This window comes from Artibeus jamaicensis, unplaced genomic scaffold (genome assembly GCF_021234435.1).
Source record: "Artibeus jamaicensis isolate MK-2021 breed Jamaican fruit bat unplaced genomic scaffold, CSHL_Jam_final contig_415, whole genome shotgun sequence".
NCBI classification, from domain to species: domain Eukaryota; kingdom Metazoa; phylum Chordata; class Mammalia; order Chiroptera; family Phyllostomidae; genus Artibeus; species Artibeus jamaicensis.
The window spans coordinates 35,847,270-35,874,204 of record NW_026521823.1 but is presented as its reverse complement, the minus strand read 5'-3'; the positions used below and the strand labels follow the sequence as shown (position 1 = coordinate 35,874,204).

General features: G+C 42.3%; 1 protein-coding gene across 1 annotated transcript; it reads right to left on the bottom strand.

Moving 5' to 3' along the window:
- On the bottom strand, positions 1 to 26,723 carry RAP2A (RAP2A, member of RAS oncogene family). Its single transcript, XM_037132463.2, has 2 exons — positions 26,129 to 26,723; positions 1 to 3,274 (listed from the first exon to the last, which is right to left on the bottom strand). The coding sequence occupies exons 1-2, from the start codon at positions 26,440 to 26,442 to the stop codon at positions 3,037 to 3,039; spliced, it is 552 nt and encodes a 183-aa protein (XP_036988358.1). The 5' UTR covers positions 26,443 to 26,723; the 3' UTR covers positions 1 to 3,036.
- Between the last annotated feature and the right edge of the window lie 212 nt (positions 26,724 to 26,935).

Below are 26,935 nucleotides of genomic sequence, written 5' to 3'. Positions count from 1 at the left end.
GAAACAAACAAAACAAGCACTTTCACATTCACACATGAACCGGCGACATTCGCACTGGACGGCTCTTGAAAACAAAAGGGTGGACGGACACCAAGGCAACATTTTTAATAAAGAAAAGCAAGTCTCAGTAGTTTTACCACAGAAGGGTGATGGCAACTGTCCTGATGAGAGTCAAGTTCAGTCCTGATGCTGCAAACCCCGGGAGAAAGTCATCAAAGCACCTTTCAACAGTGTGAGAAAGACTATATGTAATACTTTTGACCAGATGCTGGCTTGTTTTGTGCACGTTGAACAAAGTGAAAAGCATCAGTTCCCACCGCTATCACAGCTTAAAAGAACCCTAAAAAGTTGCAACATAAAAGAAAAAAACAAACTCTAACAAATGCCACCTTTGTATAAAAGTAAAACAAAACAAAAAACCTTATCATAATAGCTAAAAAAAAAGCGGGTCTTTGGATCAAACCATAATTTTTTAAGGCATGTCAGAAAAACTTCCACATATCTAGTTGCTAGTCTGATCAGGGCATAAAATAAACAGCGGCACAAAGTCACTGGCTTTTCTCTGTAGCCGCTATTACTTCATGTGCCAACAAATGTAATCTTCCGGTTTTTAAGCTTTTTATTAACATCTCCACAGACACACTCATTCACACTGAGTTCTAGTCATACTGGGCGAAATACCAACAGTAGGAGCACACTAGCATTTCCCCGGGTCTGGGTGTCTTGGATGTCTTGTCGCTAAATGTGTGGGAAACACTGATCAGGCGGCCCAGTCTGTTGTTGGAACATCTTTGCAGGAAACGCCCACCTTCAGTCTGACCAACGCGTCTAACTAAAACCCCAATTTTCAGAGGATCTCGTCAACCTCACATCTTGCCATACCTTTCCTATTGTTAAACTTATTTTTCTCGTCTGCATAGCAATCCATTATGAGACTAGAGTTTAGTAGATGTTTGTAATATGTAATCTTAGTTGTCATAAATTGCTATTAAGTACGGCATTCTAAAAAACAGAATCATTCTGAGAAGTGAGAGGCTTCAAAATTCAACCAACTCACTAACAAAGTTTTCTATTTCAGGAGGTAAGTCATACTTTCTGAACCTTTGATAGCTCTACACATTGAGTCAAATCAACTTGTACACAACGAAATCTGTTTCAGTCAAACTGGTTAGAAGTTTTTGTTCTATAAACAAGGAGCTTCATAATTGGGCTTAAAAAAACTTACACAGAAGAATGCAAATATTCACAATTCAAAGACTTCTGACCACCATGGCCTGGTTGTACCCACACACCTGTTTTCTCATCTATGAGAAGTTCCCATCCACCTTTAAGCGTAACACCAGTTTACAAAACACTTGGGGTCCCGGGGAGGAGAGGCTACCAATGATTTCAATGATGTATAACAAATAATTTAAAACAAAAAGATGCTTTTGATACACTATATTCTGCAACACAGATTCTCAGGATAGGCAATTATTTCTGACTTGTGCCAAGTTCTTAGGAACAATACACACATGCACACACAAACACACTATTCTCTCAGTTACACACGTAAGACCAGAGGCTACTTGCACAAGAGTATGAAGCCAACAGCATGTGGGCGCGGCATGTAGGCCCCAGGCTCAGGGATATTGCAGTTCTGAAGGCCAAGTTTATCTCCAGAGAATCGGCTCCAGGTACTATTCTCTTTAGCATTTGGAACTCTGGAGTTAGTTAAAAACCCTTCTATGCTTGATTGTAAAACTTATGCATAGGTTCCTCCTGGGCCGTCAGTCATGCAAATGACAAATACCCTGCAGCTATGGAAACCGGAAATTTCAGAGCTTGAGCACCTTTTCAAAACAAAATATTCTCTAGCTTTATTTGCCACTTCAGTAATCAGGGCAAAATTGGTACAAGAAAATCTTTATGTACTTCTCCAGGAAAATTAAAGATAAAAGATTTTTTTTGTCCCTTACCTTCCACTCTATAATTTATGTTCTACTTTTAAGCCCAAATGATTTCACATGGTTATTCAATCTTTTTAAATGCCTGCAGTAAAGCTCTGCTACAGCAAATCTGACTCTGAAGCAGGTGAACCAAGCATCACACCACAACCATAGCCCTTAGAGGCAAGAAAGGATTTTGCTGCTTTAACAAATGGAAACACGCAAGGTGTTTGTTTGTACCGTCCTGCGAGGTCTCTGCACACGGGGACCTGTGGGCGCGACATGGCTTCGTCTTCCTTACGTGGTGGCGCTAGTGAGCCCACGACTAGAACGCGTCTTGTCGGTGCGGCTGGGCCAGCTCCGCCTCCCGGGCGCTTCCTTCCCGTTCAGCGATGTACTAACGACCACCCCGCCTGGTTAACAGAGAGGGTGGGCTTGGGGTCTGAATTCGGATCGAACCCTAGCGAGGGCCTCCGTTTTGTGTGGCAAAGCAGGTAATTTTACACATTCTAAAGCCAGGCTGTATTTGTACACAGCCTGTTTTGACTTCTGCTCTACCGAGGATGGATGCAGGAGTCGGTTCAGTGTCACGGATCAGGGCAACATCTACAATTGGGCAGGTCCGCTGTTGTCGTGCTCGATGGACTACAGCGGGGAGAAGCGCCATCTCCACTCCTGAAAGTCAGTACTCTCGTAGGAAAATATTTCTCCTTTACTTATTTTTTTAAAGAAGATAAAATATTTTAATTGTAGTGGTCATAGGAATTCTTCTGGTCTCTCTCTCACGGTTATTTTTAAATTTACACAAGAGTTGCTTCGGTCAGCTCGGCAACAACGCCATTCACAGGCGACCGCCCTGCAGATGGATCCGCTGTGCCTGGAAGTTGCAGTTGCGTCCAGGAGACTGAGGACAACGGCGAAAACTGTAGTTACGGAGCCCAAAGGTTACTCGGGGACGTCGATGGATGATCAGCGCCGAGTCCTGGGGTGAGGGCTGCTGTTTCACGGCAGACTCGTGCCGCACAGCCTGCCGACTCCACGGTGGAGCAGACGGGTTTGTGCCGCCCGCGACGTGGGGCGGATCCCTTGCGGGAGCCTGTTCCCAGTGCTATTGGATGTTACACGCAGAACAGCACGGGTCGTCTTTGTCAGGCTGCGCGGCGTAGTTCATCTGCCTCACGATTTCTGCAAAGAGCTCATCCACCATTGTTTTACTCTTGGCGGAGGTCTCCATGAAGGGGCAGCCCCACTCCTCGGCCAGGGCTCTGCCTTCGTTGGACGACACTTCTCTCTCACTCTCCAGGTCCACCTTGTTCCCGACCAGGATGACCGGCACCTTCTCATACCTGCGACAGAACGGACAAAACACACACATGTTCTGAAAGTTAGTACGGAGTTCAACAGGTAAAGGCGCTTTCTCTTTTCCACTGTTTTTACGACAGACATTCCCTGTGGTTGCGTGCAAAATCACGTTGCCCCACTGGCTTGACGTCTACCTGGGGGCACTCAGAAGCTCCCATAGTGGATGCCGAGTGAGTTTTCCAAAATGAAGTTTTTAATCAACCAATTATACATCCTTTAAGGCACGTTCTCCCTCCAGGGAGCACGCCCACACCTTTCTCCCCTCTCAGTTGAGCATCCGAATCCCCAGAAGACTTGTGACCAGGGGAGCAGGGGGCCGAGGCAGCTTGTCCCAGGATGACCCCCTGAGCATGTCTCCAAGGCCCCTCGTCTCTGACCTTCCAGGAAGTCACAGCGGCCCCACCCCACTCCTGTTGCTTCTCCTACCCTGGCCCTTCCTTCCCTGTTCCACGGAATCGATCGCGTCCCCCTCGGCCTCGGGGCAAATCCATGGCAATGAGACTGAGGCTGCACTACAGACCCTGCACGTCGGCCCCTCGCACACAGGCCGCCTGGCCCGCCGCACAGAGAAGCTTCGGCCGGAGCCGCCCTGCCAGGCACGTCAGGACGACCACCAGCTCCAAATCTGTTCCACTTGCAAAGATACAACTGCATTTCATTCTTCTCCCGAGAATAGGTATGAGCGTGATTATGTTCTGGGTTAATAACACATCAAACTAGTCCTCTGCAGGAGCTCTGCTCAGTGCACTGAGGTAACTTAGCTGTGAATGTCGGTGGACTCTCAGTGACGCAGCTTGGAAAACAGGAATAGTTAAAAGAATTTGATGTACTTATCCATCAACCTTATGTTTTCTCTACTTTTTGTAACTGTCCCAATATGTGTATATTTGTTATGTGTGTGTGCATGTGTATTTTATTTCGGTTGTGTGTCTAAACTTGGCTGGTCATCAAAATAACTTGATTTAAAAAAAATCTATACGGATATCCAGGTCCTATTCCAGCTACTGAGGCTGAACTTGTGGGATCAGGACCCAAGACAAAAGGTGTATATCGACACCCAGAAGCACTACAGACCACCTGTGAAGTCCAGCAGGGTGGACTTCAGGGTCCAGCAGGGTCTGTAGGGCTTCATAGGAATCACTGGCCTAACCTACTGCTCTGTGACACCCACTAGATGGGTAGGGACCTGGCTCCTGCTTATTATACCGTGAACCCAGGATCGGTTCCTTCTTCCTTTCATTTATCCACCAAGGAGAAGTTGTAGACAGACCCCAGGACTTCCGGGTGGGTCTTTAACTCCCGGTTGAGGGTGTTGTGGTACCACCCCATTACAAGGCCATCCTTCGCATGAAGTTTATCTTCCTGTTTGTCTTAGTTACTTTTCCGAAAGCAGCTTGAAATACAATTGTCTTTGAATTCAGAAATGAGAATCAGAAAGATTTTTATAGGTCCCCTTGTTCAATCCTCCACCCGATGTTAAAAAGCTCACCTACCAGGAGTTTCAAGGCGACCAAACAATTGGTGTGTCGATCACCTCCATGGCAACCTTCCCAAATGGTCTGAGCATCTATAGTGATGCAGCACTCACACTTCGGGCTGTGCGTTTGTCTCTTCTGCCAGTTCTGTTAAACGCTGGTGCTAAAGGGTGCACCCCATTCATTTCAGCTCATGCCTAATGAATGAGCTGAAATCTGACAGCCTGCCCTTTCTTCCAGGTGCTAGTGCTTTCATCCTTTAGAATACAGAAATCTTTTCTTTTCTCCAAAATGAAAACAAGAGTTTCTTTCTATTCTCCCTTTTCAAATTGAGTAAGTAATACTTGATAATTTTTAAAAAGTCTCTGGAACTTGATAAATAGGTAGAGATGAAAATAAAAAAAACTTCTCACCTCCATTGGAATAATTACTATAACTACTTTGGTGTATAACCCTTCAGACTATTTTATATACCTATCTATCTATATAAACACAGACATTTTTACAAAGCATCATACCTATTGTATTTACTAGTTTCAACATTCATTTACTATCACGGAGCTTTCCATTTCAATATACGACACACACTGTGTTCATTTTGTAGAGTCTAGGCCACAGCTGTACTGGGACATAATTTCTCCTCCCCATCAATGCATATAAACGGTGGCCATCCCCTCATTTTCTTCACTGACATAAACGAGGATCTGACGAATGACACTGGATGTGTGATTTTTGTCTCAAAGGTACGCACAGTATGTGTGTGTCTGACACACGCTTTGAACAGGAAAAATCTCACTTTGAGGCCAGTCTGTCCGATCGCCGTGCATGCACACGGTCTCCACGGACACCCAGAGGTGTCTACTGAATCCACCAGTGGTGCAGACAAGGGTGCCCATTTCCCCGCCGCGGGACCGGTATTTTCAGTTTTTCTGTGGAGTGTGGTGGCAGTTCTGCGGGAAGGGCTGCTTGGGGCGGGGAGCCGAGGCCCCAGCACAGTGCGCTGCTGCGAGATGGCACCACTTCCTGCGAGGGAAACACGAGTGAAATAAGGCTGCCCCTTCCTCTACACTGACTTGTTTGGAAGTGACTAAATATTTTATCTTAAAGGGCATTTCTGGTAATTTAGCTTGAATAATGAAAGGAAGTCACAGTCTTTTGCTCTGACTTTCTCTTGGTTTCAGAAAACATACTGAAGAAGAACAGAGAGAAACTGTAAATGTAATGTAAAAATGAAGTAAGGAGAGTAATGATACTAAAAAAAACATTCAAAGCTATCAGGATATTTCATTCCAATGTAAATAAAAATAATCTGCTCTCACAGAAGTTAAGAATGGACCTCTGATGGGAAGAATGAACTCCTAACAGCATGACTGTGAGGGGCCGACAGGTCCTGTGTGCAACTCAGGTGATTAAACGCTGTTTGAATCGGTCACCGAGGGCACGCGCCTCGGTGGTGCGCACACGGCAACTGGGACGATATGAAGATCAGTGAGGGCCCTGCGCAGGAATGACACGCAAATTTGTGAGGCGTTCCATATTTTGAAGACCAGCTGGCTTCACAGAAATGTGCAGGCCAGAAGGATGGGCACAAAATATTCCAAGTGATAAAAAGCAAGGACCTAAAACCAAGATGACTCTGCCCAGCACAGCTATCATTTAGATAAAGGATAGATAAAGCGCAGGACAGATAAAGCGCTTCCCAGACAAGAAAAGGCTAGAGTTCATCATCAGCAAACCAGTATTACAAGAAATGTAAAAGGGTAAAAAGATAAGTATTATGAATAATAAAATGGCCATAACTACATGTCTATCAATAATCACCTTAAATGAAAATGGGTTACATGTGCCAATCAAAAAAAGTATGGTGGCTGAAGAGATTAACAAACAAGACCTTACATGTGCTGTGTGTAACAGACTCATTATAGATATCAAAAGACACTCAGAGAATAAAAGGGATGGAGAAAGAGATTTCACAGAAATGGAAACAAGCAAACAAACAAAATCTGGGGTAGCAATACTTATACCAGACTGAACAGACTTTAAAACCAAATCTATAACAAGAGACAAAAAGAAGGACCGAACCGACAATTCCACTTCTGGGTACTTATCTGAAGGAACCCAAAACGCTAAATAGATAGAAAAGACACATGCATCCATACGTTCACTGCAGCATTATCTGCAATAGCCAAGATACGGAAGCAGCCTAAGTGTCCATCAGCAGAGGAATGAAAGAGAAGCGGCGCACGTATACAACAGAACGAGCTCTCAGCCACAGAAGGGAATGCGATCTTGCCATCCGTGACAGTATGGATGGATCTAGACGGGCCTAGAGGGTGTTGTGCTGACCGAGCTAAGTCAGACAGAGAAGACAAATGCCAGATGATTTTACTTATATGTAGAATATATTAAATAAACGAACGAATGAACAAGTAGAACAGAGACACACTTAAAATACCGAGGACATCTTGATAGTTGCCAGATGGGGGTGGGGGTTGGCGGGGGGTTAGGGGACTAGGTGAAAAGGTGAAGGGACTCAGTACAAATTGGTAGTAACAGAACAGTCATGAGGATGTAAAGTACAGCACAGGAAATATAGGCAATGATATTCCAATAACTATGTATGGTATCAGATGGGTACTAGATTTATTGGGGTGATCACTTTGTAATTTATAGAAATGTCTAATTACATTGGTATACCTGAAACTAATATATTGTACGTCAACTATAATTGAAAAATAAAAACTTCAAAAAAAAAAGACTAGGAAACAAACCCACCGATTTCCTCTCTAGACATCACCCACTATCTCTCTAACTTCTAAGCACTTCTTTACTGACCCGGCAAGCTGTCTTTTACTTTCCCATGAACCTGAGGTGGACCGAAGAGTTTGAACACTCAGTGAAGAAGTACTTGGAAGACCCAGTGAAGATTAGAAAGAATATTAATCCAGAAAGAAAGGAAATGGGAAAAGACTTTTTGAAACTGTGACCTAAAGTAAGTAATGCATTTTATATCATAACCAGGACACAGATAAAAATATTCATAAACTAGTTTACCTTTATAACATGCAAGTTACTGATGTAATAAATATACTTTAACTTTTTTATTGTACTCTGCTCCTTTCCATATTTTTCCATTTAAGAAAAAAGTGACTGGTCACAACCCATTGAACCGATTTCATGGCTCAATCATGGGTCAAGATCTTACCCTTTGAAAAACATGAGATCGCAGACACCTGACCTGCTCATGCAGACCGTGCTCCTCCCATAGTCCGTCTAGTGCAAACCACAGTGGACTCTGGTGCCAGAAGTACCCAATGCCAAGTGTCCAGCTGTCCTGCCATGCCATCCGCCCCTTCTTCCTGGCCACGTGACAGCTCACCCAGAAACTACGTTTCCCAGCCCAGCTTTCCTCGCAGTGAGGCAGGACCATGGGACTAAGTTCTACCCACAAAATCTGAGTGGGGATGACTGTAGGATTCTGGATTAAAAGAAAAGTGGGATTAAAATCCATTGCCCTGGACGTCTGCCCCTTCCTCTTCTTTTCTAGAACCTGGAGTAAGTCCCAACAACCTGACTCTGACCATGTGGAGGAGGATCATGACCTAGAGCAGGGTCAGCAAACTGCTGTCCCTGGGACAGATGTGGACACCTGCCCGCATCAGGATGTTTCATGGGAACACACACACAGCACCGAGGGAGAAGACACTGCAAAATAAACATCCGATAAAGGATTTTTATGCAAAATATACAAAGTCTTAAAACTCAACAGTAAGAAAACTTTAACTGGTCCAAAAACACACGTCACCAAAAAAGATACAAAGATGGTGAAAAAGCATGTGAAAAGATGCTCCACATCCTGTCATCAAGGAAACGCAAATCAAAACGAGACAGCAGCTCACGCCGATGAGACTGGCCAGTGCCCAGGACGCCGAGAGCACCTGCCCTCAGAAGGCGGCGGCGGAGCAACGGGAACTCTTATCGGTTGTCACGGGCCCTCGAAACAGTTTGATGGGTTTTTACAAAACTACACACACTCTTCCCACACAGTCCAGCAACCCTTGGCAGTCGCCCAGAAGAAAGCCTGCCCCCAGGTGTTTATAGCAGTCATTCTCATAACTGCTCAAGGAAGAGAGGACTCCTATCCAGAATGTGAAAAGAATTCATATGAAACATAAAAAGAAGACCGTACAATGCTTTAATGGACAAAACACTTAAGTGTTTAATGATACCCAAACAGTCAATAAACACACATACAAAAAGGTGCTTAAAATCATTATGCACCAGGGAAACAAAAACTAAGACCACAATCAGGCACCATTAGAAAGTTACTAGATTAGCTAAAATTAAAAAGCCTGACAATATCGACATTGGTCAGGATGTGAAACATCTGGAACTCTGACTGGGAGAAGAGGAACCACTGGAACAAGTGCTTGGGAAAACGATGTGGCAGTATTCACGCTCGTCGAACACGTGCACTCGTGACCCAAGAGTCCCACTGCTGGGTATACACTAGGAGAGACTGTATGTAGGTACATGAGCAAAAGATGCGCACCAGAACGTTCACAGCAGCATTACACATGACCGCCCCATCCAGAAACTGTCCAAAGGCCCGTCGACGGAACATGACATCGCAGTGCGTGCACACAGGGGACCACTCAGTGAACTGCTGCAGGGGAGAACCCCGCGGAGCCGGGAGCTCGACAGCGGGCGAAGTCGGCCGTGCCGGTCGGTCTCTGCACACGGCAATGTCAAGGATGGGGCACGAGTGGCCTGCTGTGTTGCTCGAAGTGTCGGTGCTGCGTCTTCGTCTGGGATTTGGTTATGTTACTTGTACACACCTCAATTAAAAAATTAAAACAAAAATACCAATAAAGATAATTATTTAAAAGTTTTCCTCATTAATATAGGGAGAGTAAAATAATCTTTGAGGCAAACCGAGTAAACATGAGTATCGATTACGGGGTTGAAGTCACCTAAAGTGCACGATTAAGGTGATCAGTCAGTTTACTATTCAGCTACGCACTATTAATCAATTTTACACAATGGAATTCTATGCAGCAGAGAGAAAGAAGGAGCTACTACCCTTTGCAACAACATGGATGGAACTGGAAAGCATTATGCTGAGTAAAATAAGCCAGGTGTTGAAAGACAAATTCCATATGATCTCACCTTTAACAGGAAGCTAAACAACAAAACAAACAAGCAAGCAGAATAAAAATAAAGACACTGAAATAGAGAACAAGGGGACAGTGACCAGAGGGGAGAGGGAAGGGAATTTAAGGGGAAAAAAGGGGAGGGATTTAGAGGAACAAATAGGAAGGACACAGGGATGAGAACTAAGGGGGGTGGAAATGGGAGGGAGGGGGGGAGCACGGGGCGGGGGGCTGGGATGGGAGAAATAGACAAAAAACTGTACTTGAAAAATAACTAAATAAAATTAAAAAAAATCAATTTTAAATTTCTGTCCAAGCGCTATGCTTTTAATTTAGACTCGAAAAGGGCTAAAGACTAAAAGTGTAATAAATGCTAATACTAAAGTATGTGTTATTGGAAATAAAAAGCCATAACAATTCTCAACATTTTCTTCATGATCAGATCTATAAATTGTATCCATCTGACCACAATCTGTTTCAGGCACATCAGGATAACACAGTACTTCAAATATCCCCATTAAAGAAAAAAAACATAATGATGAATATATTTAATCTGGCTTTTTAAAATTACAAGTGGAGATTCTCCACCCAAGTAACGTATTGATAGTGAGGGAGTGTTTTCAACTATAAGCCTAAAACCTTGCCATTTAAGAACCAAATGCAAAAACTGTCTAAATAAACCCACTGACTGTCTTTTTTTTTTTTAAGCAAAATATCCAAGACACCAGAATAGGTAGAGAAAAAAGTTGTTGATCTATATTTGGCACTTGGAATGTGTAGCCAAATTTTAATCTGTGTTTTAATGTACATCCAGTCACCAAAGCAAAAATATGTCGTATGCCAATCTGTCAACAAAGTACGGTTCTTCTAACGTAAGTTGAAGAGCAGGAAATGTTCAAGCCTGAACACATCTGAAGAAAGCACAGGTTTCAGTCTGTTAAAGGAGCGACACAGTTCAGACACAGTGAAGTTCAGACGTAACTTTTATGAGAGCTGAAATCCGATACCTGCGTATTGAGAAATAAGTCCACCTATTACACTTGAAAAGACTAAATTGAGCCAACTATCCAAGAGTATAAAAGTTATTAGAATTATCTAAGTTTATATCTGAAAAACATTAAAAAGATACCTCTTCTCAGCACAGTTTCATTTAAGAATTCTTAGCAGAAATGTTTATGAATAAAAATGCATATGTATTTGGTACACAAAGTGCAGTTACAAATGCTTTTTAAAAGATATCTTTGAATAGAGAAGATTTAAGGGTGCATCAAAGCTCTGAAGAACTAAGACTTTTTGGGGGTTTGTGGGGTGGCTGGTTTTTTTGGGTTTTTTTTTTTTGGTTTGGGGGGGGGGGGGCTTTGCCTTTCAGCCTGCTTGAGGGAAGTTTAAAAAATTATCAATACAAGAGTACTTATCTTGGGAAGTGTTTCTATCTTAACAGTAAGATCTTAAAATAAACATTTCCTAATCAGTAAGTATAAACAGCACTGTTTATATAAGTTAAAAAAAGAAAAACTCACAAAAGAAAAACCTACCAGCTTTCTAGAAAGCTCAGGTTATCGGACTCATAGAATTAGCATTTCTATTCTCTAACAATAAACTGCTCCGGGGAGGAAGACATCAATTATATATGACACGGACCTGGTTGGTCCAACTGCCGTAAGATTGACTGGTGATGTCTATCAAAAAGGTTTTTCATTTGAACCAGGAGAACTAACAGGTGACAGATGGAAAAAGCAAAACAAAACAAACACACAATAAAGGAGCCAGGAACTAGCATTACTGGCAGGGAGGATGGTGCCCAGTGGCAGCCAATGGCCAATGCGGAGCTACAGACACTTCCCCAGGATTCGCCAACGCCGAAGCAGAAGAAAGTAGAAACGGTTAATGAGCCATCACAGTGGGAACAATGGAGAAGGGGCGGAAAGCAGACCATCTTCTCCAGTCGCAGCAGTGATGGGACTGGGCTGAGAAGCTGGACAACCCAGCACAGCCAGGGCTACGGGAGGCGGGCAGAGTGAGGGTTCGCTGGGTGTGAGAACGTCTGTACCTGTACTTTCATTCCCGCCACCCAACCCTGTTCCCTTCCAAAGTGACTCACGCCTGAGCTATGCAACCGTCCCCTACCTGGTCCTCCCAGTGTCTCACCCCGCCAAGCCACCTTACAGGTCACTGCACAACCTTGACACACTGCTTCACAGTCCTCTCCCAACCTCCCTAATCCACTACCTCATAAAAACATGTGCTGACTCCACGGCCGCTAGATAAAGTTCACGGTCACGGCCAACCACAGCTGAGTCACTGGCAAAATCAAGATGAAATGCATTACAAGGGGGAGGGAACTGGATTTAGATTTGGAGGACCTAGGCATAAGCACCAGCTTTGTTTGAGCCCGTAAATACGTCATGTGACCTTTCTGAGATTCCTCATTTGTAAAACTATTAATGGTACCTAGGTATGTTGTTAAGGAGGATGATGGGGATGACTCTACCGAGAATAGGCAGCATCAGTAAGTAGAGGGCTTAGTCAGTGCCGGATACTGCGATTTGCGGTTGCAAGTATTATGGACACTAAATGCTAATTACTCTTTTCTAAGGTCTCTCAAACCACCTGCTAGTAAGCAGTTCTAGAATCTTGACTGTGGTGATCTATCCGTGAGAGTATGAAGTTTTACTTAGTATCTTACTCATCCCCTTTCTCGGGCCCCATTCCCTGGCCAGATGGCCCAGTCTGACTGCTTAGCTGGAAGACCACTAACCCTTGTGGAAAAGATGTGAGGGGAACAAGTAGATATGTATTCTCTCTGATCAGAGGCTGACCACTTACCATCTTATTTAAACAGAAATAGTTTTATTCTACCCATCTTCTCACTCCAAACATTGCTAAGCTAAGTCTCTAGACGTGAACCATGGCGCTGAAGCCCTAGTAAGACACTGGAGGGTAATTAAAAAGGAAAAAGGAAAAAGAGAACAAAACTCAGTAAAACTAGGACTCCTTATATACACTCTTGTTTCTGCCCTCGGGCTACCTTTGAGGCAGCTGGGCTGCCTTTGAAGTTACATCTGGGAGCTCAGGAAGGAATGGGCCACATGTGTTTTCTCTGCCGCTGCATCTCCAGGGCTGCAGTCAATTCTTGACATTTGCAGGCCCACAAAATGGAATGAGTTAATGAAATGATGGTCTTCCAAGATGACAGTCTTTGCATGCAGCCCATAGGAAAACGTCACAGAAACAATGCAAACATCCATGGTCACCAGGCCAAAAAGCATTTTTGGAAGCAAACTGTCCGCAGTATTTTTTGTTTTTGTTTTTGAATCTTTATCATGCCTTACATTAGATACTGAAATGCTGAAACTGGTCGGCAGCATAAGGTGTCTCCAGAGATTTGGGAGAAAATGGTCAAAATTCAGGAGGTAATGACCTGAAGGGACCTTTATCCATGGATTCAACAAACATTTACTGAGTGCTTTTTATGTACCAGCTGCTGGGTGTCAAAATAAAGCCGATTACCACCAAATACATGGCAATTTTTTTTGTTAACATAAGTCAGGTAATATATGTCAACTACATTTACAAACAATATACACCATGGGTAGGGAGAAGGGGGTGGAGGCAATGTGGACGACTGGTATGCACACACGCGCACGAAGGCCTGTGTAGAAAAAGTCCAGGCACTGTTAACGTGCCGAAAATGGTTTGTGTGACAGCGATGTAATCTGGCAGCCACAGAGAGTGGACTGAAATGTGCACGTGTGAACAATGACGCCTTCACTGTACTAGTCGGTGGGGGTGGTCCGTGCTGTTGAGTGCGCATGATTTCTGTGTGGCCACTGCATTCAAAATGACTGAGCGAATAGAGCAATGAATTACATCAGATTTTGTGTTAAGCTTGAACATTCCTCCATGAAAACTATTCAAATGATTCAGAAGGCAGCAGCTATGGGCAGCTAGTGTTTGGCAACTTTATCATAATATGCCCACTCATGTATGCATCACATCTTATGCAGAGTTTTTTGGTGAAACATCAAACCACCCAGGTGACTCAGCACCCCCCTGCAGTCCACATTTGGTGCCCTGTGACTTCTGGCTTTCCCCAAAACTATAATCACCTTTGAAAGGGGAGAGATTTCAGACCATCGGTGAGATTCAGGAAAATACGATGGGGTAGCTAATGGTGACTGGGAAAACTGTGTGAGGTCCCAAGGTGCATACTTGGAAGGGGACTGAGGGGTCACTGTCCTATGTACAATGTTTCTTGTATCTTCTTCTATAAATGCCTCTATTTTTCATATCACATGGCTGGACACCTTCTGCACAGACCTTGTATAAGTATACATCAGTAAGATTCTTCTCTCAAACCTGAACTTTAATGTTATAGTCTTAATAAAACGTGGTCCTCAAGGTGCCGCTAGTCATGTGTGGGCAGGAATGTGCAACGCCACAGGACAGACACGTTAAGGGGGCAGCTGGCAGGCGCCTGCATCGACGTGCCGCCTTTTGAGAGTTAAGATACAGTCATTCATTCACTCATCATTTGCTTTCAATAAATAATTTTTAAAACATTTCATTTTTCCAGACAACTATTGCTGTGTAAAAAAACTACCCCACCCATTCCTCCTGGGCACCAGCTAATGCATTGTTTTCTCCCAATTTTCCATACATCAGTTTACTTTTCTACCACTTTCTAAAATAATTATTCTGCTCAAACCATCCTATCACTAAATACAAATAGAAAGTAAGATTTCATTTCCAAGGAGGATCGAATTACTACATATAACAATGAATACAGGGGCTCCTTCACTTTCTCGCAATAAATCCATTGTCAATTGAAAGTACTGTAAATTGAAAATGCATTTAATACACCTGACCTACCGAACACCACAGCTTTGCCTAGGTGACCTCAAACGCACTCAGGGCACTCCCACTGGCCTGCAGTCGGGGAGCAACCGTCACACACAACCCGCGCACGGTGAGGCCCGGCTGTTGGCCCTCACCATGACCGCGTGGCTGATGGGCGGCTCACTGCTGTGCCTGGCACCACGGCAGAGTGGCACATCATCCATTTCTAGTCCGGAGGAAGATCGAAATTCCTCCGTGGTGGAATTTCGGAGGTGTGGTCTCCGTGGAATGAGCATGGCTTTTTCTCCATCATCAAGTCCAACAATCTTAAGTCCAACCATTGGAAGTCAGGGATTGTCTGCACCTGTTGTGAGCGTTTGTCTCCTAGAAAACTTCTGAACTTCTGTAATGGTGTAGAATGCCCGAAAAAATCCTTAGAAAAGGTGGCCTGGTAAAAAGCAAAGTCCTCGGTGGAAAAAAACCTGAAACTTAAGAAGTCAAATTATTTTTAAATATACATCTCTCCCAGACTGGTGTGGGCCAGCGGGTTGGATGTCGTCCTGAAAACCAGAAGGTCATTGGTTGAATTCCCCGTCAGAGCACAGGCCTGGGTTGCAGGCCAGGCCCTCGGTTGGGGGTGCAGGAGAGGCAGCCCATTGACGTTTCTCTCACACATTCGATCTTTCTCTTTCTCCCTCTCCTCCCCTCTCTAAAAAATAAATAAAAGCTTAAAAAATATGTATCTGTCTCTATTCTGTATACATAATTACCACTGTCGAATGTATACTTCTGTATAGTCCACCGTGGCAGACAGTTCGCCTGCACTGACTCTGCAGGATGCCCAGGCAATGTAATGACAATGAAGTGGCTTAAACGGGGCATTTCATGTTGACAGGGACGACTTTTATCTGGAGTCAGACAAAACTTCTGGAACCAGTTTATTAAAAACTGTCGACACATTACTATAAATATGTATCCATCCATACAGACTGTTAAAATTATCTTCATCCTGTGCAGTTTGGGGTATTTATAAAAAGGTCTATTATTCACTTTTTTAAAAAGAAAAAAGTCATTTAGCAAGTATTTAAAATTATATGCCTGATTGCTTTTTATAAAGTATTTTTTACATTTCAACTGTATGTATTAAAACAGCATCACCATTTTCTGCGAGTCACAAAAACACACTGTCCCCATGTAAAGCCAGCACGGGCACCGGGAGAAGAGAAAGACTCAGAGCACTCGGTCTGAGCCCTAAGTTCAGAAACACTGTTCCAGCTTTTCAGATGCAGAGGGGAAAGCAAAGGGAGACACGGAGGTGGAATACTAAACTGGCTACATAGTTTATGTACGTATGGTTTATGTATTTCTTAGGAAATACATAAAGAAATCGCCAGGCAGCACACAATTTCAATAAGGTCAGACAAATGACCTTATGAAAGGTCAGATAAATGCCTGGGTTTCATTCCTGTTTGTCAAGTCTGGTGAAACATTATTATTGATCTTTTGGGGGTACTATGTAAAGAAACACTTTACACTCACTATCTCATTATTTATTACATTATACCCATATTGCAGATGAGGAAATGGAGAAGAAGTTAATGTTAACTTGACCGTCATTATATAACTAATGTGTCCTGGAGCTCGGCTTTAGTGAGAGTAACACTCAACTGTGTTCAGAAGTAGGATTACATCAGTATGCACAATTAAATACTGAATTACAGCAATTATAATATTTATACTGTTTGTTATGTTCACTGGAAACCTAAGGATGGATTAATGCAGGACACAATTCTCCATCCACAAACAGAGAAAAACACTCTAAGATTTCATTTATGGAGAGCTGGAAAGACACCTACTAAAGAAGAAAATACTAATATGGACTGAATTATTCATATGATGTAGGATTTCCACATTTGAATTATTAATTTCTAAGGGGCTAGTCCTAGGAAAGCATGAGAAATAAAGCTCCTGAATGTTTTAAGTAAAGGTTGACAGTGCTTCTCCTGGGTAATTTTACTAATTGATTTTAAGATATCTGTAAGTGTAGTTATCCTCATGTATTTTCACTGTCTTCCAGGGAGCGATGAATCAATATTTTCCTGGACTGTGGCAGAAAAACCTCTTAAAAAGATCAGTTTCCCAAGCCTCCTCAGCAGCCTGAGGCAGTAATGGAGAATCGCACTTGCCATCACACACTAGTCTGAATCCGACTACCACAGACAGCCCTTCCTGTGCCCCGAATTTTTACAAGGCAGGGGCTAGCCTTCCTTATCAGAATGCACAAAATTAGAGGCATGTCCTTAGATTTCTAATATGTACAACAGTCATAAAAACTTCCTCAAAAGACACACTTCATGGGTGTTGTTTTTCCCAGGGACTAAATGTTATCTTAGTCACAGAGGCCGCACAGACTAATTCACGTTGGGAAGTATTTCATGGTCACAGACTTCATACAGCATTGTGGAAAACAAAGAAAGCAGGAAGAGAGGATAAGAGTTGTTTCAAAACACTAACGAGAAAGTTCCATTTATTTTTCTTAGAGTTAAATGTTTTAGGATAACAGTTTTCAAATTGTGTGTGATGAGATTGATTTAGTGGCTCAAGGGGAGCATTTTAAAAACAATGAAATAAAATGGAAAGTCTACTGGTAATGGAAAAAATACACTAAAGATGAAATCAAAAACAGAAAGTACAATAGAAGCAACACAGGAAGTGTAACCACCATTTCACGAAACTCTGGCTTCAGTTGTGTATTGATGCCTGTCTGCACTGTGTGGCCACGTGAAACGCATTTCTTACTGAGGGCCGTGCGTGATGAAGACAAGGTGAACGTCACTGCTGAGTGAATGCAAAGAAGTAGACAGAAATGTGTCATTTTACTGATTATTTTTACAAATAACGATTAAAAAGGAAAAATTATAAATACTGAAAGAAACTGAAGACTCAAATAAATGGAAAGATAATTCTATGCTTATGGATTAGAGGAATTAATGTAGTTAAAATGCCTACAACAAGACAATCAATAGATTTCTTGCAATCCCCATAAAAATTGCAATGGCATTTTCACAGAAATAGAACAATCAGTCCTAAAATTTGTATGAAACTACAAAAGACAGTGAATAGCGAAAGTTGTCTTGAGAAAAACGAACAAAGCTGGAGACACCATGTACTCTGATTTCAAACTATATTGCAAAGCTAGAATAATCAAAACAGTATGCTATTGACATAAAAACAGATACACAGATCAATGGAACAAAATAAAGAACATGGAAGTAAGCCTATGAATATATAACCAACTTTTTTATGATAAAGGAGCCAAAAGATACAATGGGGAAAGAAGGGTCTCTTCAGTAAATGGTGCTGGGACAACTAGATAGCGACGTTCAAGAAAATGAAACAGGACCAGTCTTACACACGCACAGACATCAGCTCAAAAAGGGTTAAAGACCTAAATGCAAGACCTGAAACCAGAAAACTCCTAAAAGAAGATACAGGGGTAAGCACCTTGACATCAGTCTTGATTGTTTTGGATTTGACATCAAAGGCAAAGGCAAAGGCAACAAAAAGCAAAATTAAACAAGTGGAACTACATCAAACCAAAATGTGTCTGTAAAACAAAGGAAACCATCAACAAAATGAAAAGGCAACATATGGCGGGGGGATAATATTCACAAATCATGAATCTGATAAGGGGTTAATATCCAAACTATATAAAAACATAAAACTCAGTAAGAACACAAACAATTTGATTAAAAAATGGGCAGAGAATCTGAATATACCTTTTTTTCACAGAAGACATACAAGTGGTCAATAGGCACACAAAAAGGTACTCAACACCATGATCATCAGGGAAATGCAAATCAAAGTAACAATGAGATTTCACCTCACACCTGTTCAAATGGCTATTATCACAAAGGCAAAGAATAACACGTGTTGGCAAGAATGTAAAGAAAAGGGAATCATTGGGCATTGTTTGTGGGAATGTAATTGTTGCAGTCACCATAGAAAACAGTATGGAGGTCCCACAAAAAATTAAAAATAGAACTGCCACATGATCTAGCAATTCCCCTTCTGGGTATTCATCCAAAGAAAACAAAAGCACTGTCTCAAAAAGACATCTTCAGCCCCAGGTTCAATGTGGGGTTATTTATAATAGTCAAGACATGGAAATAGCCTCAGCATCCACTTACCTATAAATAGCTAAAAGAATAAGTACTATATATACACAATGGAGTATTATTCAGCCATAAGAAAAAAAATAAGAAAATCCTGCTATGTGTGACACCAAGGATGGACCTGGAAGGCAATATGCTACATGAAATAAGTCAGACAGAGAAAGACAAAAAAATACTGAGTGATCTCACTTATGCGTGGAATCTGAAACAACAAAACAGCACTGAACTTACAGACAGACAGACAGAGGAGACTGGTGGCTGCCAGAGGCTGGGCTGGTGGACGGGGGTGGGGAAGGGAGAGCGAGAAAGAAGAGATGGCTGAATGTGGTCCGAGAGTACAAACTTCCAGTTTTGAGATAAGTAAGTACTGGGGATAAAATAGAAACCATGGTAACTATAGTTAACCATACTGAATTGTACATCTGAAAGCTGCCAAGACAGTAGACCATCAAAATTCTCATCACACACAAAATATTTGAACTATGCACGAAGATGGATGTCAACTAAACTTACTTTGGTAATCATTTCTCAGTATATACATTCATAAAATCATGTTTTATGAGAAATAACACGTGGAAATGTTTTAAGTAAAGGGTTACAATGTTACTCTTGGGTAATTTTACTAAGGGAAAAACCTAAAACCAATACAATGCTACATGCCAATTATATTTCAATACCAATAAATGAATTTCAAAAACGTACAGAAGTGGTAAGTCGCTATATTTCTCCTTAAAATATCAATCTTGGTATGTTTTCAAATCTCAAATGTGTTAAACACAGCAAAACGAAAAGTATTTAAAAACAGTAGAGAAAACAAAAACAATCACCTATCCCATTTTGCCACTGATGACATCAGCATTTTCACTAAAAAATCTTATTTCATAGCAGTGACCCTTTATTAAAACGGAAATTTATTAAAAGTCAGGGTAATACAGTATATTAGAGTTTTCCCACAAGAATAAGCAGCAAAATAGTTGAACTACTACATTAGGGCTGGTATTTTAAAAAAGGTTTCAATCTTTTAGAAGTCTAAGGTTAAATCTGTTCAAATATTATGTTCAGTATATACCACGATAAAATCTTAGCAACTAGAAGTAAGCTATTTTTAAGTACTTTATAACCTTAAAATTTACCAAATACATGTATATTTTACTTATGCATTTTACTAAAATGCAGGTGTCTATAATCACAACATTATCATTATTGATATTACTCTACTAAAAAATTCAATTTGATTTGGTAAAGCATGAAGGAATGTTTAAGAAACTTTTTCCTGTGAGGCTGAGAATAATTTTTAATACAACGAACCACTACTCTCAAAAGTAACAAAGAAAAAAAGGAAATATACACGGTGTATTTCTGTACATCATTAACATTTCAAGATACATTTCCTGCAGAAATACTATCTGTAATTTTTACTTTTATAACTAACCTGTGTCCATCAGTTTGATCTCATTTGGAAGTCTCCTCATACACACAAATATTTTCCCAAAATTGAAAGAACTTACAGCTCTTTTTATACAATAGGTGAAAAAAATATGAGTACATTCGAAAACACCAGGTTAAGAACAGGTGGAGAGAAATGGATAACAGGGCAAAGCTGAAACAGAAGCAAAGGAAACCCTGGAGTAGAGTCACAGAACCTTCCCAGAGACCTGGGTTCTGAAGACAGTGGCTAAGAGGAAAATTGCAGAAAATAAAGATTATCCTTTAAAAAAAAATTCTTACATTAAGTATGGTACACATGGTTTTTATGTAAAGATCATGGCTTAGAAATGGGTAAAAATGTCTAATTTATGCATTTCAGTGTGCCATATATAGTTTCATAGAAGAGAGCATATAGAAATTAATTTTCTCAAGTGTACTGATAAACCTTCCAGCTTTGCTGGCCCTTCCTTTGGTTGAATCCTCTAAAAACATTTTATCAGTTCCTCGATCTCCTCCTTAATGTTTATCAGTTAATTAATTATCCAACTTTTTCCTAAAGGAGAGCTGGCAAGTCAGTGTTATCCACTGCCTAGTGGCCTGAATATTTCTCATTCAGTGGTCAGGCCCACGGCCTCTCAAATCACTCAGCTGTCCTTGCGGAGGATTCCTCAATGGGCAGGGACGGTTGATATCTTTTGCCGGTGTACAGTGGAACAGCTGGCTGAGTGCTGAAACTACTTTTGTCCCCTCTCCATTAAAAAAAAAAATCATTGTAATGATTCCTCTGATTATAGATTTTATTGATATAATTACCAAATCTTAATGAGACAAGATTTGCAGATTACAGGCTGGTTCTTTAAGGTTCATATTCAACTTGATCTCTCTTCCTCATTGAACCACCTGGACAGAAGTACTCATAGAATGTTCGAGCTGGGGGGGGCACGCAGGGGTGTCTAACCAGTGGCCTGCGGGCCACATGCAGCCCAGGATGGCTATGAATTCAGCCCAACACAAAATCATAAATTTACGTAAAACATTACTCTGGGCTATAAAAAGTGACCCGTGGATATTGGGCTCTGTACCCTGGAGGACCAGATTTTTAAAAAAATCTTTACTCCAGATATGCTTACTGATTTCAGAAAGGGTGGGAGGGAGAAAAACAGTGAACGGTCCATTGCCTCCTGTACGTACTCTAACCGGGGACCGATCCCGCAACCCCAGTGTGTGCCCCGACTGGAAAGCTAACCCACAACCTTGTGGTGTGTGGGACCCAGGGCTTGGAAGCCCAGATTCCAATTCCAATTTGGTTATTGGAGGTACCACACTGGCAAAGGAGGTGTCTGGAGAAAGGAATGTCAAGAGAAAAAGTGCAAACAATCATTTCTGTTGTCTGAAAGTATGATCACTTAAATGATATAGAAATACTAATAAAAGAACAGTAACATTTACTTTGGGGAGTGCATACCACCCTTTTTCAATCTTTCCCCCAATCTTAAAATGCCTTCCAGCCTAGTACAAAGTATGAAGTCTCTATATAGTTTACAACTCTCAAGTTCTATCCTTGGCTACATTCATCCCTAATTTCTATTTCTGGCCGCATTTACTCATTTCTGTCTCTCTATGCTCTACCCAACTAACTTCACCTACTCTACAAATCTGAACCGCATGCCTCATCCTAAGTCTTCAGATTCACACATAAATTGACATTTCAGGCTTGACTCAAATATTCTTATTCTTATTAGGTGCATCTACCTGGATGAGTAGCATCACCAAAGCTCGATGTAATCTCCCTCTGCTGCTCCTCCGTAATTCTATTCACTCATTCTCAAAAGTCAAGGTTACTCTTGACCTTTCCCTCTTCCTCTCCCATTCAGTTTAATTCATTCATTCTTAACGACATTATTTACGTCCATTCTTTCTGTTTCTACAGACACCATGCTAATTTAGAATCTTTATACTTCATACAGAAACTAGGTTATCACAATATTTCACAACTCTTCCTCTTAATTGTGGTCTACTGCCACTAAGCCATGTATCATACCACCACTATATTATTATTTCTATAACAGTTAGGATCCTGGGCCTTGACTACTAAGATCAAGTCCAAAGTCCTCAACTTTCTATCATTTAGGTTTACATTTTTAAGCCTTATGTCCTCTCACACTTCTACATAAATTCCTAGTTTAGCTAATCTGGTTGATTTAACAGCTAACAAACATATTCTGTGCATTTCCCAACTCCTGACATTGTGCTCCTGATTTTTTAAGGTTCATATTGAACTTCACCTCTTCCCCCGTTGCCCTAACTAGATAGAGGAACTCTCATAGAACGTTCGTGCTGAAGGAAGACCATCTACTCCATTTGCAAAACGAGCTTTAAAGAATCATTTCCTTCATCTATAAAATGAAGATGTTTAGGAAAACTGACGTTAAAGGACAGTAAAAATACTTTTCCTTCTGAACACTAGCTTTTTTTCAACATATTTTTTTTTTATTGTTTCCTATGTACCTGTTGCTGGGCTAGCCTCATGGAATTCAAGTTCAATGACCAACTGTGTGTAAATCATTACACAAGAAGTAAGCTTTCATGAGAGCTACAGGTGGGAAGTGTGGGTTGCAATTGAAGTCTGAAGCCTCTCTGGGTGAGAGAAGAGCCAGGCAAGAAGTTAATCTCAAGTGGGAAAATGGGAAGGAGTTAATTCAATTGGGGAGGAAGAAGTCTTTTAAGCAAGGGGAGTGAACTCTGCAAAAGGCAGATTTCCACAGGTAGAAAGAAAGCTCAGAGATGGACACTTTGAAGAGACTAATAGGTCCCAGTATCCAAACCCAAACGAAGGGGAGTGTTGCAAGAGGATGCTGCAAAGGGGGTGGGGGTGGGGTTCGGCAACAGCACACTCCGCCTGCCTGGGAAAGGCATGTTGAAGATTCCTGGGCTTTACTCTAAGAAGAACATGCCTTGTTCCATGATACTTCAAGGGAGGACCATGGCTTACCCTGGTCGAAATGAGAAAAGCAATCATGAAATGGAAAAGAATTCTCGTTTTATTTCACTTGAAACATTTTCTGTAATCCTATCACTCTTCCTTGTGCAATCTCATCCAAAGTCAAGTTAAAAAAGAGGAAGCGTATCAATTTATAAATATAGTAATTTTCAGTTGGTCCACTTGGCTTTGACAAAAGGCTGTCTATATATGGATGCATCTATGCACCTGAAAATATCTAAGGAAGTATTGGCTTGTTTTATGTTTTTAAAAAGCAAAACCTTCCGTAGGAGAAGGGGGGAGAAGGTACAGAAAATAAGTAGCATAGACGGAGGTAGAAAATAGATAGGGAGGAGGGCAAGATTAGTAGGGGAAATATAGAATCTAAAGAACTTGAGACACGTGGTCATAAACTAAAGGGGGGAATGGTGGGGGAGGGGGTGTGCAGGGTGGAGGGGAATGAAGGGGGGAATAGAACAACTGTAATGGCATAATCAATAATATATATTAAAAACAAAAGCAAAACCTTCTGTAAAATAACAATTCAACGAAAAGCTCCCTTTCACTGTTTGGAGCATTAGCGCCAGAGTTGAAATTAAATGTTCATTCTTCTGCCCATAAGGTTTTTTTAAAAAAAATTATTTATTGATTTTAGCCAGAGAGGAAGTGGGGGGTGGGAAGAAAATGAACCACAATCTCGATGTATTGGAACAACACTCTCAACCAAGTGAGCCACCCAGCCAGGGCCATTCGACTTCAATAGGGAAAAATATTTGCCGAGACCATCAGCAAATCTTTTTAAGGATTACTTTAACCTTATTGCTTTTTAGCCTCTTCTTGTCTACACTCCGTAATGAATTTCAAAATGCAATCGTGGATTTATTTCCTATAACATTTATATTAAGAATAAAATTTAAAGGAGGTAGGGTGACAAGGTTATCATTAATAAAAAGAACAACTGGAATTTTGGCATTTCTTTGTTCAAGGTATTGTGATGGGCACCTTAAAATATACCTCATTTAATTCTAAGAAAGACTCTGAGGATGTATGTTATCCTCAGTTTAACAGACAAGGAAACTGAAGCTTAGAGATGCAAGCATCTTCCCAGATACATTCACCTTAGACCTGCGTTGCCCAATATGGTGGCCAGCAGCCACACGTGGCGACTGACTGAGCACTTACAACGTGGCTAGTCTAAAATATGGCCTGTGGGTATAAGTTATACACTTGATTTTGAAAACTTAGTATGAAAAAGTAAAACACAACAATAATTTTTGAATATTGCTTACATGTTGAATGATAATACTTTAGATACACTAAAGTAAATAATTTGCAAAATTAAGTAAGAATGGAGAAGTAGAGAGCTACCAGATTTCTACTTTAGGACAGCAGCAGAGGCCATAGAAATATCCACTTTATTCCAGTTTGAAATTTAACATAAGAAATAATATGCAAAATTTTAGTTTAGCTATTACAGTGTACAGTCAATGAGCTAATGGCGGGGGTAGGGGGGCTGATCTCAGGGAGAGGATTTCCCCTTTGATCTCATCCCTCCAGTTAAAAATCAACTGCTGGTAATGTGTTTCTGAGCACCCCCTGAGTTCACAGGACTTGGTCCTTGCTCTTTCTCAATGAACAGACTCAAACTGACTCGTGATGTGACTTTGTCTACACCTACAACTATCTTTCTGTAAATGTCTTCCAATTTTGAGGAGAATTATGTGGGGAAAAATAGTGACACACCAAAATTATCAGCAATTACTAACTAATTATAAGAATTGATGTGCAATTAAACAGTAATTTAAAATTTCTGCTAAAACTTTGAACTGAGATATTATACTTCTAATGCCTGAAATAAGGAAATAAACACTAAGTCCATTTAGAGAAAACAAACACTTGAAGCTATTTAAATATGGCCATATTTCCAAAGTACACACTTTAGAAAAGAGTTTATATAATGAAAGAGGTTAGCTGCATTAACTTTAGATAAATACTTTTTAAAAACCCAAAGAATTTGGTAATATACTTAAGTTATGGCTTTGAAGAAACTTCTGTTTTGTTTCTAGCAATGCCTTTTTTTCTTTTTCTTCTGAGGGGGGAGAGTAAGACAGCTAGATTTTTTTTTTTAAGTTAATATTCTTTCAGCCCCACCAAGCTGTTAAGATGTCCTCGAGTAATTTGATAATCTGTCTTTAAAGTTTCGTCTTAACTGAAGAGTTCAATTTTAAAAACGCCTTGGCACCAATCAATTTTTGGAGGTGAGCACAAGGTCTCTTCCCCCTCGACTTGACATTTTTACTAGTACACTATATGTGTGAGCAGCTTTTGCTGTCAAATACTGCAAAAGTAGATTTCTTCTTGTTGTTCAGCCCGAAAATGTCTCCACTACACTTGTGATGGGAAGAGCTGCCCTCTTCCCACCACAAACGAACTCACCCTTCCACCCCCTGCAAGTTTTAAACTTTGTTTCCTTTGGGGTTCTACACAAGCGCTACTAGTAATACCGAAGAGACAAAGAGCTGTGCTCTGGGTTCACAGGATGCCAAATTTGAGTTGTGAAACAAAGCATCAAATTTGAGATTCAAGATGATGATGATGGTGATGCAAAATGAAAAAATAGTATAAAGCATAAGACCCCAGAGACATCTCCCTAGACAGCCTGCCCCGCGGGCCACCCCGGAGCACAGAGCCACCCCGGAGCACAGAGAGGAAGAGGGTGAGCTGCTCCGGGACCGCGGCTGCCCAGCTGCACAGCGAAGCCCCCAGCCCGTGCCCCGAGCCCTCTCACCGCTTCACTCGGATGATCTGGTCCCGCATGGGCTTGATGTCCTGGAAGCTCTGCTGGTTGACGAGGCTGTAGACAAGGATGAAGCCCTGGCCGTTCTTGATGTACAGGTCCCGCATGGACGCGAACTGCTCAGTGCCCGCGGTGTCCAGGATCTCCAGCACCGACGGCGAGGAGTCCACCTCGATCTCCTTGCGGTAGAAGTCCTCGATAGTAGGGTCGTATTTCTCGATGAAGGTGCCGGTCACGAACTGCACAGTCAGGGCGGATTTGCCGACCCCGCCCGAGCCCAGCACCACCACTTTGTACTCGCGCATCGTCCCTCCGCGGCCGTCGCCGCCGCCACCGCCCGCGACATAGACCTACGCCCGCCGCGCTGCGTCCCCGGACCCTGCCCCGGCGGCCGATCTCGCCGCCTTATGCGGCCTCCCCCACCTCACAACCTCTGCAGCCCCCGGGCGCTGGAGGAGGGAGCAGCGGGCATGGGCCAAGCCAAGCGGCAATGCGGCCCCGCTAGCGCGGGCAGACACTCAGATCGAACAGCGAGTGAGAGCCGCCGGAGCCGCCGGAGCCGCCCGAGCCGCGGGCCCGCAGTGCTGCCCGCCCTGCCCCGCCCCTCGCGCCTCCACGCCCAGCTCCCCGCCTCGCCGCCGCCACCGCCGCCGCTCACCCAGGCGCCGAAGCGCGCGCCCGAGCCTAAGCTCCAGCCGCAGCACTGCCGGGGGCGGGACCGGAGGCCAGGGGCGGGGCCCCGGAGGCTCAGCCCCGCCCCTGCACCCCGTCGCCTAGGCGACCGGCAGCGCGCGCTCC

Coding starts and splice junctions, on each gene's coding strand:
- RAP2A (XM_037132463.2), bottom strand. CDS start 26,442: ATGCGCGAGTACAAAGTGGTGGTGCTGGGCTCGGGCGGGGTCGGCAAA. Junction 3,275..26,128: donor CAGATCATCCGAGTGAAGCG/GTGAGAGGGCTC, acceptor GTTCTGTCGCAG/GTATGAGAAGGTGCCGGTCA.